At 41.5% G+C, this 14,090-nt stretch overlaps 1 protein-coding gene across 12 annotated transcripts in view; it reads right to left on the bottom strand.

The window, feature by feature from the left end:
- Window positions 1-14,090, bottom strand: part of TENM1 (teneurin transmembrane protein 1) — a 410,060-nt gene that overhangs the window by 148,498 nt on the left and 247,472 nt on the right. For 10 of the 12 annotated variants that reach the window (XM_080991224.1, XM_080991234.1, XM_080991230.1 and 7 more), the window contains one exon: window positions 3,992-4,186. In XM_080991224.1, coding sequence (XP_080847350.1) covers window positions 3,992-4,186 — 195 coding nt within the window. The remainder of the gene's footprint in view (window positions 1-3,991; window positions 4,187-14,090) is intronic. The other 2 variants (XM_080991231.1, XM_080991226.1) reach the window with 1 other exon arrangement.

Raw genomic sequence — 14,090 nt, 5'->3', positions numbered from 1 at the left:
AAGGAAGAATAGGGAAAGCCCAAATTTAGCAAGGAGTAGTGTTTTTTCAACAAAGACTTACTGAAACATTTGTGGGCACCACAAGACGTAGTGCTGGGCACCCTGGTTTCCATAGACACTATGTCCCTTGGCTTCGTATCATTAAAAAAGGGGCTATGTGCCATTGAAAATGTAATTTTCTAAAAGAAAAAAAATGTACCCCAATTTGCATAAATTTGCATATATTGATTTATCTGAATTGCATAGACTGATCTCTTTGTAGATACAAATTTAGAAATAATTAAATTTCACAGGAGGAAAACTAATTAATTCCCCACTCAAAATACAGTAAGCCCACAATTTACATGCATTTAATTTGTGCGGATTTAGTTTTATGCGTCTGGCAGAAATAAAAAAAGAGGGCAAGGTTCTGGGAGAAATAACTTTGAGAATCCTACTCATCATTTAACCCAATGTGTCTGACTATATGTGATTTTGGCTTTAGGCACAATCCCTGGAACATAACCCCCGCATAAGCTGCAGGCTTACTGTACTGCTAATAAATAAACTATTCAATGAATTGGTAATTCATCCACAAATCAGCAGGTCCACTTCTGATTTCTCACCCAGATCTTGCATCAAAATCAATACCACTTAAATGAATTACACCCCATTCACCGGTCATCATCCCTCCTAATGAATTAAATAAATAATATGCATATTTCCTTCCAAGAAATATATTCAAGGCATAGAATCATAGAATTGTAGTTGGAAAGGACTCCAAGAGGCATCTAGTCCTTCTGCAATGCAGGAATCTCAACTAAAGCATCCACGGCCTATGGCCATCCAACCTTGACTTTAAAACTGTCAGGGAAGAGTTAGAAGTTTCCAGTTTCTCAGAGGGAGAAAGCATTCCCCAAGGGGGGAAGGAGAGCAGTGAATCTAATAGAAGGGAGCAAGAGGAACAACAGGGAGGGACTGGCTGTTCACAGGAAAGGCAAGGGTTAAGTTCTAGCTCAGATTCGGAGGAGGGGAGATACAGGCCAGCTCTAGCCAGGAGGTTAGAAAAAAGAGCGGGAAAACAAAGGGAAAGGCGCCTTCGCCATTTTGAGGGTGGCTGGCCACGGGGAAGCAGAGCTCAGAAGGTATCTGAAATAAGTGACTCTGAGGAATAATAGTTAAGAACTGTTTATAAGATTATTTTGTTAATACACAATAAAAAGTTATAAAAGAACAAGAAGCGTTTGTGTGGTGATCTGAAGAGGACAACGACCAGTCCTGACAAAAACTTCCAATGATGGAGAATCCGCCACCTTCCAAGGGAGTCTACTTCAAACAGCTCTTACCATCAAAAGGTTCTTCCTGATGTTTAGTCGGAATGTCATTTCTTGTAACTTGAAGCCACTGGTTCTGGTCCTACTCTCTGAAGCAGGAGAAAACAAGCTTGATCCTTCTTCCATGTGACAGCTTTTTAGATATTTGAAGATGTCTGTCATATCTCCTCTCTGTCTATCATATCTTTTCTACACATACCCAATTCCCTCAACCATTCCTCATAAGGCTTGGTTTCCAGACTCTTATCATCTTGGTTGATCTCATCGGCACACATCCCCACTTGTCAATATCCTTCTTAAGTTGTAGTGCCCAGAACTGGACACAGTATTCCAGGTGTGGTCTGACCAAGGCAGAATAGAGTGGTACTATTACTGCCCTTAATCTGCACACTATACTTCTGTTTATGCAGCCTAAATAGTATTAGCTTTTTTTTTTTTTTTTTTTTTTTTTTGCTGCTTGCATCATGCTGTTGACTTACGTTAACCTTTTCACTTGTACTACTGGCAAGCTAGGTGCCCCCCCCAATCTTATATTTGTGCGGTTGGTTCTTCCTGCCAAAGTGCATTCCTGCCTTGCATTTGTCCCTATCAAAATTCATTTTGTTATAGTTTTGGCCCAGATCTCCAATCTGTTAAGGTCATCTAGAATCCCAATTCCATCTTCTGTGGCAGCTACCAATGCTTAAAATTCTTCATGCATCATAAAACTCAACAATATGTCATAAACTCAAAACCCTAAAAATCTATAGAAAAGGCAAAATGACTGACCTAAACTAGGCAACTGTAGAAAATTAATTCTAATTCAATCTGGGTCAGGGTTCTTACTAGGAGATGAGGTGGCTTTACTTCATTAATTGGTAGGACAGCAAGTTAAGAGTTGTCACTGCCACAAGTCATATATTGATTCCTGAAATGTCCTTGGAAAGTGGTTTATAATGATGTCCTGTTCTGTTCCCTTCAGGGAAGTTGTAGGGGGCCAGGGCAGTATGGATGCCCCATGAACCCACTGAGAGAGATGTTTCCTTTTCTTTCCAAGGGGCATTTGATGATTCACTTCACGGTGCACAGCAGTGATGACCTGTGAGCTTGCTGATTTGTTATGAAAAAGGAAGTCTACCACCCACCACACAATTTACACTTCTGGACAAACAATGCAAGAGTACAACAGCTCAGACAGTGCTGGGAAAACTGGGCTGCCTGGTATGAAAAAAGGCACCTGGCCTACTTCCCATAATAAGCTTCATCTGGCCAAAACCCTCTTCTACACAACGCAGCTCAGTCTAAACTTCTTCCAGACACCTAACAAGTTTGACTTACTGACTTTCAAGGAAAGAGATTCCACAGGCTCCTCCCCCAAATTCTCCCATAGTTGACCTGGTGCTAGAGCTGAGTTCTAGTAATGTTTAATTTGGGCACCTCCCCTGGATTGTACTGGGGAAGGAAATACTACCATACCTTGTATTCTGACACTCTCCTAAAAGGGAAAAGTAGCTCATTCTATCTTCAGGCAGCATTTCATATAATGCAGCTGCTGGAGTCACTGCAGAGCTGGCTGGATCTGCAAGGGAGTTTCCCTCCCCAAGGGGAATATATAAGGGGTGGGAGAGGCAAATAACATGTATTTCCAAGAGGAATTGATTTAGTAGGACATTGCTTGAGGGACTTTTGCTTCTTCCTAACACCATCTCCCTGTCAGGTGGATTACCAGCAACTGGACTAGGTTACAGCTCTGCAATTATCTTTCCTGGTCTCTTCTGTGGAGCAGAAAAACTCTTCCAATGTTTAATTTCAACAAATATGTTGCCTTTATTGCTCCTGGCTATGATGTTTCATCCTCTTTGTGCCAGGCACAACCTAGACCTACTTGTAGCGTAACAAGGCTCTGTTCAGTCATGGCTCAGTAGTCAACTTCATCTGGTCTTTCATTTGCTTCCAATGTCACAATTTTCATACATTTTCTTTCACCAGTTCTAAAATGTTTGGACTAGTGACACTATCAGCATGCAGAGCACAATCTTTCATTGTGTACATTCAGTATAAGCTACTGAACTTTATTTTGATTGGTTTTGTATATGTTCATAGAATATTTTATTATACAACTGTACACCACCTTGAAATGCATGCATGCAGACATAAATATCGTAATAAAAAATAAACTAAAACCAGTATGAGCTAAAGGTACCATGTTTGCAGGGATGTGTGTTGTCTTATTGCTACCTGTCAAATGTTATTCTGAATTATCCAGTTGTCTGTTTAATCCCAACCTGAACTGGAATGTGTGTGTGTGTGTGTGTGTGTGTGTGTGTACCAAAAGTCCAAAAGCAGTTTCCAGCAATAAAAATATAGATAGAAACCAGATACAATTTAAAAATAAAAAAGCAAGCAGTACGAACAAAGGCAACCCAACACCCAAGAGTAGGCTGAGCAAGTCATCAAAAAGCCAGGGAGTTGACTAGGAGTTGACTAGGTGACAGAAGACCAACAACAGCATTGCTGTCCATGAATCTAGGGGGAGAGATTTCCAAAGTCAGTGTGCACAGCACAATTTCCCGCAGCCCAACATAGTGTGTCATACAAGGTGAGACACTTTAAGCGCGCACATAATTACCGTAACCTATTTATTTATTTAATAAAAAAATATACTGCTTGATTGTAGAAAAAACCTCAATGGTACGCACCCAACTCACCAATGGTGCAATGGTCCCCTTCCCATCCAGGGCTGCATTCACACTTTCCATCTTTGCACTGCCCATGTTCAGTGCAGTGAGAAGTACATGTGCGCTCCTCGCATGTCGGGCCTACCCAGCCTTCTTCACACTGGCAGGTTCCTCTTGCACAAATACCATGGCTGCCACAATCCAGTACGCAGAGTTCTTTGAAAACAGAAAGTAGCAGACCCAGTTAATTTAAGAAAGTAATAACAATGAAAGATTAATATTCACATCTGCATTTTCCTGAACGCGAGGCCAAGTTTGTTCAATGGGGTGGGTGTCTTGGTTCCCGAACCACGGATGCTCTTACAGGGGAGCAATAAAGTTTTATTTAAGGCCTGCAATGGTCAAGCTACAGGTTCAGAACACCAAAGGGTCAACTAGAGAACAACAACCAGGGGGCCTGAGACCAGACAAAAGCTACAAAGATGTCTTGACCTACAAAGATGTCTTCCACCTGCTGTCAAAAGAGAGGCATGTCATGCTCACTTGTGAGACCCTCCATTTGAGACAGGTGTGCTTGGAAGCAGACATTACTGCAAAAAGGAATGCAGTATGGGTCAGTTCCCAGTAGTGGAGGTGGTGCTCGTTCCTTGGTGACAGAATGGAGGTTGGCCCTTCTGGCTCTACCTTTTGCTATCCCGTCTCCCCTCCTGGCAGGTTGAAACCCCCCACTGCTAATGAATCCCCCTGCAACATGGATGGGGCACAATCGGGAGCCAGTGAGATATATCCCCTTCCTCCAGCCTTACCCTCCCTCTCAGGCCTCACCCTGCAAGGAGTGTCCTCCTCCTCCTGTTCCTCACCTGACAGCAATTGCCACTGCAACCCCAAGCCAGTTAGGAGATCAGGGCTCATTAAATTGGGAAAGAGATTCTCAAACATACACACATACACGATTGCACAATATACCATATATAATTCCACAATCCTTTGGACCACACTTCTGATAAAGCACCCAGCTCATTGGACCTAGGAAGCACATAGTGAAGGTTCGGGAGGGATTACTTTGAAGCAATAATAAATCCAAAGGATAAAAGCTTTATTGCCTGACAGTTTTGAATCCACTAGGAGGTTATTTTCAGAAGGGTTACGAAGGTGAGCTTGTAAAGATCCCTGGGTCCCAGTGCAACTCTGGATTTCTCTTCGGAATCCCTAAATAGGTCTGAGCCTAGAAAATAATAACTCAAAACTAAAGCTACCAGCCAAATCCTCTTTATTCCGTCACTCAGAAAAGAAATGCATGACAATATGGGCTTCCACATTCTTGAATCTGTAGGATGAGTACACGGCAATTTGGTTATCAGGAAACTGGCTGTTCCGATTGTCATACCAGGGAGTGCAAACATCATTATCTTCCATGATGTGAATTATTGTTCTTATGGTCCTAGCATTTAGCTGTGTTCCAGAGATGAAAAGAACTCTCTTTTTTTCTTGTACCTACCTAGGTTTTGGTTTTTTAGTTATTATTATTATTATTAGTAGTAGTAGTATTGGGTGGGAGGTGTTTTTTTTTTTACTTATTCACAAACGATCTCATTAGGAATGAGTAGTGAGGTAGCCAAGAGTGTTGGCAATGCTAAATTGTTCATGGATGTTAAAATAAAATAGGTTGTGAAGAGCTCCAGAAAGGATGTTTCCAAACTGAGTGAATGGGTGGTAAAATGGGAAATGCAGTTCAATGTAAACAAATGTAAACTGACGCATGTTGAGACAAAAACTATATTTTAATCTCACATATACACTTAGGGGGTCTGAACTAGACGTGATGGGCCAGGAATGAGACCTTGGGGCCATAGTAGATAGTTCAATGAAGATGTGTGGTAGTTGTGAAAAAGGCAAATTCTATTTCAGTGATCATTAGGGGGGTGAGGAACTGAAAATAAAACTGCTATCATAATTCTGTTATACAAATCTAAGGTGTGACTGCATTTGGAATACTGTGTGTAGTTTTGGACACTTCAACTCAAAAAGTATATTGTAGAGTTGGAAAAGGTTAATAAAAGGGCAACCAAGGGGGTGGAGTGACTGCCCCATGAAGAATGGTTGCAATGCATGGGACTTTCTAGATTAGAAAAAAAAGGCGAGTAAAAGGTTAAATGACAGAATCTTTTAAAATTATGCATGGTCAGGATACAGAAAAGTTTTTCCTCCCACTTTCATAAAACTAGAATCAAATCAAGCTGAATGTTGAAAGATGCAGGACAGGTAAAATGAAGTACTTCAATAATAATTAAATTTTATTATTTGCTTTTTTTTGCCAACCAAAGCAATTTACAATATTTTAAGCAAACACACCCACACACCCACACACACACCAGCATAAAAAAATCTAAAAGACAATTCTATTTAAACATGCCACCCATGCAAATTAAAACATGCCACCCATGCAAAAATGCCCAAGGGCTAACCAAAAAGTACTGTTTTTGCCTGGAATCTCAAGATATATAACGATGGTGCCAGGCGAGTCTCCCTGGGGAGGGCATTCCACAAGCAGGGAGCCACCACTGAAAAAGCCTGTTCTCATGTTGCCACCCTCATGACCACCCACAGTGGGAACATATGAAAATGGGCCTCCATTTACAATGGCAGGGTCCAGTTGGGTTCATATGGTGAGAGATGGTCCTAAAGGTAGTTTAATTGATTAACAGAACATAAATCAATGTATTAAATCCTATGCACTTGTTTGAGAGTAAGCCTGGTTGAACTCTATGGTACTTACTTTTCAGCAGGCATGCATAGGACCACACTATTATAAGTATTATTTATTAAAATTCTATACCACCTTTCATCCAAGGATCACAGGGCAATTTGCAATATAAAATCTATCTTACTGACTTAAAAGGCTGTTGCATAGTATTTCCTGTGGCAAAGTCTCACTGAGGATCCAGAGGGCAGTACACCAAGACAGAAGGAGCAATACAACTGCTGTCTCTAACCAAGGGCCAGAGGGAAAAGAGAAACCCTTGACAGCCTGTAACTTTGATTTCCCTGTTGTTGCTGAGCAGCTGCATCTGGGACAAATATAAAAATAGCTACCATCGACATCATCACACCCCACCTTTCACTTCTCACTGGAAGAAGTCTCTGGCATACCACTATTATATGTGGATAATTTGCATTATTTCCCCTATATAAAAAAGGAGGTGAGAAGATCCAAGTAATTTTAGCTCAATTAATTTCTTGGATGTTGGATCTAATCATATTCCATAAATTTATTAAACAAATTAGAAGACTGAGTTATCAAAGGTCTCAGAAATTACGTATGCCATATTTTGTTGATTAAAAGGCAGCCTTAAATTCAAATTATGGCTGAACTGAGCCCCCATCTGCAATATACATTTAAAGCAACATCATACAATTTTAATAGTCCCAAATAATTATGGGAAGTGTAGTTAGTAAATGGTAATTGAGAGCTGTAAGGAGACCCCTATTCCTCTCACACAGTTACAATTTCCAGAGTTCCGCGGGAAGAGGGATTGACTGTTGAACTGCTCTGAGAACTGGAGTTTTGTGAGGGGCACAGGGGACTCCTAACAACCCTCAGCACACTTAACAAACTACAGTTCCCAGGATTCTTTGGGGGATGAAATGGCTGTTTAATGCGGTATGATACTTATTTAAATGTGCAGTGCAGGTGGGTCTCACACTATAAAGCCTTCAGAAGTAATTCTGCAGTGGTCAGAATATCAAGATCTCTGAGAATAATTTTAGACTGATATTTTGAAATTTATTTATTTGGAGGAAAATATAGACTTCTTAATCAAAAGCACCTGTCTCAAGTGGGATATACGATGCTCAATAAAATACAGATAAAATAAAGAAAAACTATTGTAAAAGTATGCCTAAAATAATCTTAGATATGCAGGTATAACATGGCATGGTATGAGGAAGATAATCTGACATAAAACAGAAGACATGTCTTGCTGCAGGATCAGGCCAAAGACTTATCTAGTCCAGCAATCTTTTTCGACAAATGCTGAAGATGTAACTCTTTACCCTGGCTGTTGACACTTCTGGTGTATATTTTTAGGGCTCATCTTATTTTTGGTTATTCTAAGTTGTTTTAAACTATCTAATGTTGTGTTTTAATGGTTGTAGCCCACCCTAGAACCTTACGGTGAAGAGCAGGTAATAAATTGCAATAATACGAAGGAGGAGGAGGGAGATTTGGTGTGAGCAAGCAAGCTTTGAGTTGAAGGGTGATTGACTGAAATGTGAAGATTGCTTTTACTCAATGGAGGATTCCCACACAATGTAGAACCTGATTTCCCAAGGTTCTGCATCATATAAGGAGCTTCTATGAGTACAGAATCCCACTGCTTCAGAATGTTGCTCTTGAAATCATGGAGAGCAATGAGGATGCAGCTAGCAAGCTCATATTGCTTCTTCACAATGACTGTGCTGTATTTCTGAATTTGGACAATGCCTGCATACGGGTTTTGTATGCAAATAATATTACAATGAAATTACAAGAAATTTATTGTTTCTGTCCTAGGCTGCAAATTATATGACTGCTGTTGTGTTACTCCATAAGTCATAGGATTACATGAAGCTGCCATATGCTGAGTCAGATTACTGTCTACACTGACTGGCAGCAACTCTCCAGGGTTTCAGACAGGAGTCTGTCCCTGCTGTCCCTGGAGATGCCGAGGATTGACCCAGTGACCTTATGCAGAACCAGGGAACAAGGCAGAGGGCCTTCTCGGTAGTGGCACCCGCCCTGCGGAACATCCTCCCACCAGATGTCAAAGAGAAAAACAACTACAGTGGTACCTCGGGTTAAGTACTTAATTCGTTCCGGAGGTCTGTTATTAACCTGGAACTGTTCTTAACCTGAAGCACCACTTTAGCTAATGGGGCCTCCTGCTGCCACCGCACCGCTGGAGCCCGATTTCTGTTCTTATCCTGAAGCACTATTTCTGAGTTAGCAGAGTCCGTAACCTGAAGCGTATGTAACCCGAGGTACCACTGTACCAGACTTTTAGAAGACATCTGAAGGCACCCTTGTTTAGGGAAGCTTTTAATGTTTAATAGGTTTTTGTATTTTAATATTCTGTTGGAAGCCGCCCAGAAACCCAGCCAGATGGGCGGGGTATAAATAAATAAATAAATAAATAAATAATGCAAAGCATACGCTGTACCACTAAGCTATGGTAAAAAGGTAAAGGTAAAGGTACCCCTGCCCGTACGGGCTAGTCGTGTCCGACTCTAGGGTTGTGCACCCATCTCACTTAAGAGGCCGGGGGCCAGCGCTGTCCGCAGACATTTCCGGGTCACGTGGCCAGCGTGACGAAGCTGCTCTGGCGAGCCGGCACCAGAGCAGCACACGGAAACGCCGTTTACCTTCCCGCTATAAAGCGGTACCTATTTATCTACTTGCACTTAAGGGTGCTTTCGAACTGTTAGGTGGGCAGGAGCTGGGACCGAAAGACGGGAGCTCATCCCGCTGCGGGGATTCAAACCGCCGACCATGCGATCGGCAAGCCCTAGGCGCTGAGGTTTTACTAAGCTATGGCCCTTCCCCTAAAAAGGGATTGCGAAGTCCACCAATTAGCTCACCCTCAATCTTTGCAAACTTTGCATACTACCTGTGCACACAGGTAGTATGCATATACTCCTGAGCACATGCATCCATGTGCTACATATATAGAAAGAATGGAGCACACATATAGGAAGTGTCATATATCCATGTATGTGGGCTTATTCCAACATAGGGACCTTGAGTACATGGAAGTCAAGGGCAGGACCAGCAGCAGGCATGACTCTGGCCCACCATTCAAACACTGATTTCTACATGGATGAAAGTGAGAAGATGATGCAAACAGGAAAGTTATTGCCTTGCCTCAAAGGACCGATGCCTCGTGAATTATTGACTGTGGAAGCCTGTGAGAAACATTTTATATTTGCACACTATATTTTGCGGCTTCAGAGCAAGTGTAGCTGCAATAGACAGATATGGATAGGGAGAGTTATTTAGTTCTCAAGCTGCACCCCAGTCTCAAAGTCATGAGCCCAAGAAAGATAATGAAACTAAGACAGGAACATAGAGGGGGTGTGAAAAGCCACGTCTTTTTGCACCAGTCCTAATCTCCCAAGAGTGGCAAGAAACGATGAACCTGAAATAATGAAAGGAGTGGCTTCAAGCTTTTAAATTGCTCAAGACTGGCCTTTCCCAAGCTATGTTTCCTGTAAAAAGAGACTTAATTTGGAATGGAGATCACGGTTGCAATTTGAAAGATAAAAGGCAATATAAAAGGGGGCGGGGAAATAGCCTATGTCTGCAGAGAATCATCAGTCTGTTTCTTAGCTCCCTTAATGCTACAGGTCTAGTCAGTGATACTGGAACTGAAATTATTTTGCCTCTGGCAAGTCTAATGGGTCACTATATACAATTTCTGCCTGTGTCATTAGCATGACAGGAAGATTTAATTGACTGAATGATAGATTAATTCCTTAAAGCTTTAAATTGAGCAATTAATAGAGGCAATTTGAATTGATTAGGGCTCTGAGTAAAGGGCAAACTTGTTTATTTCTTGAGACTATTTTGGTCTTTGTGTTTCACTTAACAGTGAATAAGACAGGATATATTAAAGATAGCCTTTGCTTCTAAAAGTGGTACCTTTTGTTGAGCAAACTGTCAGTGATAGTGACTGAAAGGTGCTATTGAAGTTTTGGTAATTCACATATTTATTTCAATTTAATTGATCAAACTGAAGATGGTGATTCAACTGAAGCTTTAGTTGAGGGGTCAGTGGGCACAGCTCATCTATTGATTAAAACTCAAACTCCTTAAATGCTATAAACACACTATGTAAATAAAATATGTCCAAGAAAGCTTCTTTGTGCAATTCAAGTTCATTTCCAATACTTCTTTTTTTAAAAAAGTTACACCGCACTTAACCTGACAGACAATTTTCATGACACTTCTGTAAGTGCAATCTAAAATAATGAAGTCTGTTTTGATTTAAAATGTCAGTTTTGAGGGCTGGTAGAAGAAAATTCCCTGCCTTGACAGCAACAGATGATTGTTTATTAACTGAATAATAGTTGTACGGGCAAAGTAGCAATTTCATGTACAAACAATATTATTTTTTAAATGTTTGAACAAAACCCGTTATCATAAGCAATTTTTTTTCAGCACAGACGACACAACTATAATAAATATATAAATGAAGGCATGATATAAAAGGCGCTGACAGCTATGTAATTTTATACCAGGCTTCTTTCTGTTTTAGGTGTCATAAATAGCAAAATCAAGGGAAGTAATAGTGCCACTGTATTCTGCTCTGGTCAGACCTCACCTGGAGTACTGTGTCCAGTTCTGGGCACCACAATTCAAGAAGGACACTGACAAACTGGAACGTGTCCAGAGGAGGGCAACCAAAATGGTCAAAGGCCTGGAAACGATGCCTTATGAGGAACGGCTAAGGGAGCTGGGCATGTTTAGCCTGGAGAAGAGGAGGTTAAGGGGTGATATGATAGCCATGTTCAAATATATAAAAGGATGTCACATAGAGGAGGGAGAAAGGTTGTTTTCTGCTGCTCCAGAGAAGCGGACACGGAGCAATGGATCCAAACTACAAGAAAGAAGATTCCACCTAAACATTAGGAAGAACTTCCTGACAGTAAGAGCTGTTCGACAGTGGAATTTGCTGCCAAGGAGTGTGGTGGAGTCTCCTTCTTTGGAGGTCTTTAAGCAGAGGCTTGACAACCATATGTCAGGAGTGCTCTGATGGTGTTTCCTGCTTGGCAGGGGGTTGGACTCGATGGCCCTTGTGGTCTCTTCCAACTCTATGATTCTATGATTCTATGAATACTTCTTTCCTTATTGCTCTCTATTTATCTCTGTAGAAAATGTATTAATGTAACAGACTGTAATCAAACAACAGAAGTGTGTCATAGCACAAACCACCACCCTTAGGGGTCTGGACTATACAAACGAAAAGCAGGTATACAGACAAGACAGACATTCTCAGTAAATTCTAAATAAATATATTCGTGACTCTATCAGCATGGCACACTGTTGTTGTAACATCAACATTTTTGAGATTTGGCACTTATATTTTGTTGCCTGGGAAAAATCACCTTTATTAAGAAGTAGATTTCTATGGTTGTTAGGGAGGCTGCCCAATGCATTTTGGCACCTGAGGTGGACTCCAAAATGGTTCCTCCCCCACCACTAGGGGAAAAGGGGTGAGGAAATATCTATATCACGAACAAGAAGGGAAGAAAGATTGACATCAGGATCTGCTGTCCTGGTGGCTCCTGCCACCTGAGGCAGCCACCTCACCTTGCCTCATGTGTGGGCTGGCCTGGGAACTGTGATGCTCAGTTTGTATGTTCTGCCATCTCCCTTGCTGTGCTGATATAATGTAGTGCTTTGACATGCTAATTATTGAGCAGTTCAGCCATTATTTAGAGCTATTTAGGCCTGCCACATTGAGGGTGAGGCCCAGGAGTGTAAGGCAGAAATGAAGATGGCAGAGGCGCTTCTATCAGCCCCAGGTCCTATTTTTAAAAATGTAAAAGTTACAGGGATGCTAGAGTCAGCAGTGGGGCAGCCTCTGGGACCCTAGCATTTGCCTGACCATGACACTGGGCCTGTTTCAAAGAATAATGATCCTATCTCTTGCTGAATAATAATTGTACTCTTGTCTTTTCACAATATGTCTGTGCTGTATCCTTAGGGAAATTTACTTCATTTTATATCTTTAAAAATTCATTATAAATTATATTTTCAAAGAACGGGGGCGGAGGAGGGGGAGAGAATCTTCTCAAAGTTGATTTCTGTTCCAACATGTTTGTACAAGAAGTACACACTTAAGTCATGCTGTTCCAGAATTCTTTCACAAACATTCTGAATGACAATAAATTCTATATCAATAGGACAAAAACTGACTTTGAACAATTTTTGGTTCGGTATCTCCCCGCCCCCCAGAAGATAAATAAGTTGGTCATCCATACATTCATTTAAGGAGCCTTGACATTCACTTTGCATTATTATTTTAAATACTTAAGTCACCAAAAGACCTAAGAAGCATTTTTCTCATTAAGCGTGTTCTCCTTCATGGAGAGCACGTGTTGCAGTGGGGTCTGACAGGCCACCCCTCTGTTGCTGGGCAGGATCGTTTAGATGGCCATTGGCAGTGATTGGGCTGTTTGGGTTACTGGGGAAATTTTGATGTTGCCAATTTGTGGGATGGACCAAGGGCTTTATATACTGAGCACGCAGCATTGAGCGTTCTATTTTGCTGCGGGCACCGGATCACCCGCCTACCCGCCCTAATTTAGGGCTCTTGCGTTTGACCTTGCTATGCCTGTCATGGGGTCATCTGCTTTTGGGGCAGGGGCCTGGTAAGAATTTTGTCCGTTTGGCTGATTGGCTGGTGCCATTTGGTTTTTGCCTACTGCGTAGCAAATCGTCACAACTTGTAAGGTTGTGGTTAGGCATTGGTTAATTTTTGGTTGGTGGAGGGGATGTGGTTGGCAGTGCCTGCCCCTCCAATGCTGCTGCTGCAAGGGAATTCCGTTAAATGAATCTGGGGGCTCTCCATGCTTTCGTCCGAATCCCTGGTGTGGGGCTTGGGCCACGCAAGCCCCTGGGAGCATTTGGGGAGAGGTGAAGGTCTGGTGCCCAGCTCCATTTCCCCCCCAATATTGTTTTCCCTTACTGGCTTTGCTGGAATCCGGAAGTCAGTTCTGTCCCTGGGTGGGGACAGATTATCATAACCAATGCCTAAGCAACCACTCACATTTATGTATTTTAATAAAGTTGTGACCAAAATTATGCCAAAAACCTTAAACAAAATTTCTGTGTGAATTGTGATTTATTTGGGGGTGGCTTGGGTACCTCGACACGTTCACTAAGTTTTTACATTTATAATATATAAAACTAAAGCCAAAGCTAAACACTTCATCATTCTGATTGATATAATTCCCACACTGAAGGAGGATACATCAACCAGAATATGCGTTAAGTTACAGATCTTCATTTTATGTATGAAGAAAATCATAAAATTATCTGCACAGGCATTTTATAAATGTTCACGTTCAAATACAAAAC

Source organism: Podarcis pityusensis (assembly GCF_964106645.2).
Source record: "Podarcis pityusensis genome assembly, chromosome: Z".
NCBI classification, from domain to species: domain Eukaryota; kingdom Metazoa; phylum Chordata; class Lepidosauria; order Squamata; family Lacertidae; genus Podarcis; species Podarcis pityusensis.
The sequence above is the reverse complement of the archived record's forward strand: the minus strand, read 5'-3'. Positions and strand labels throughout refer to the sequence as shown.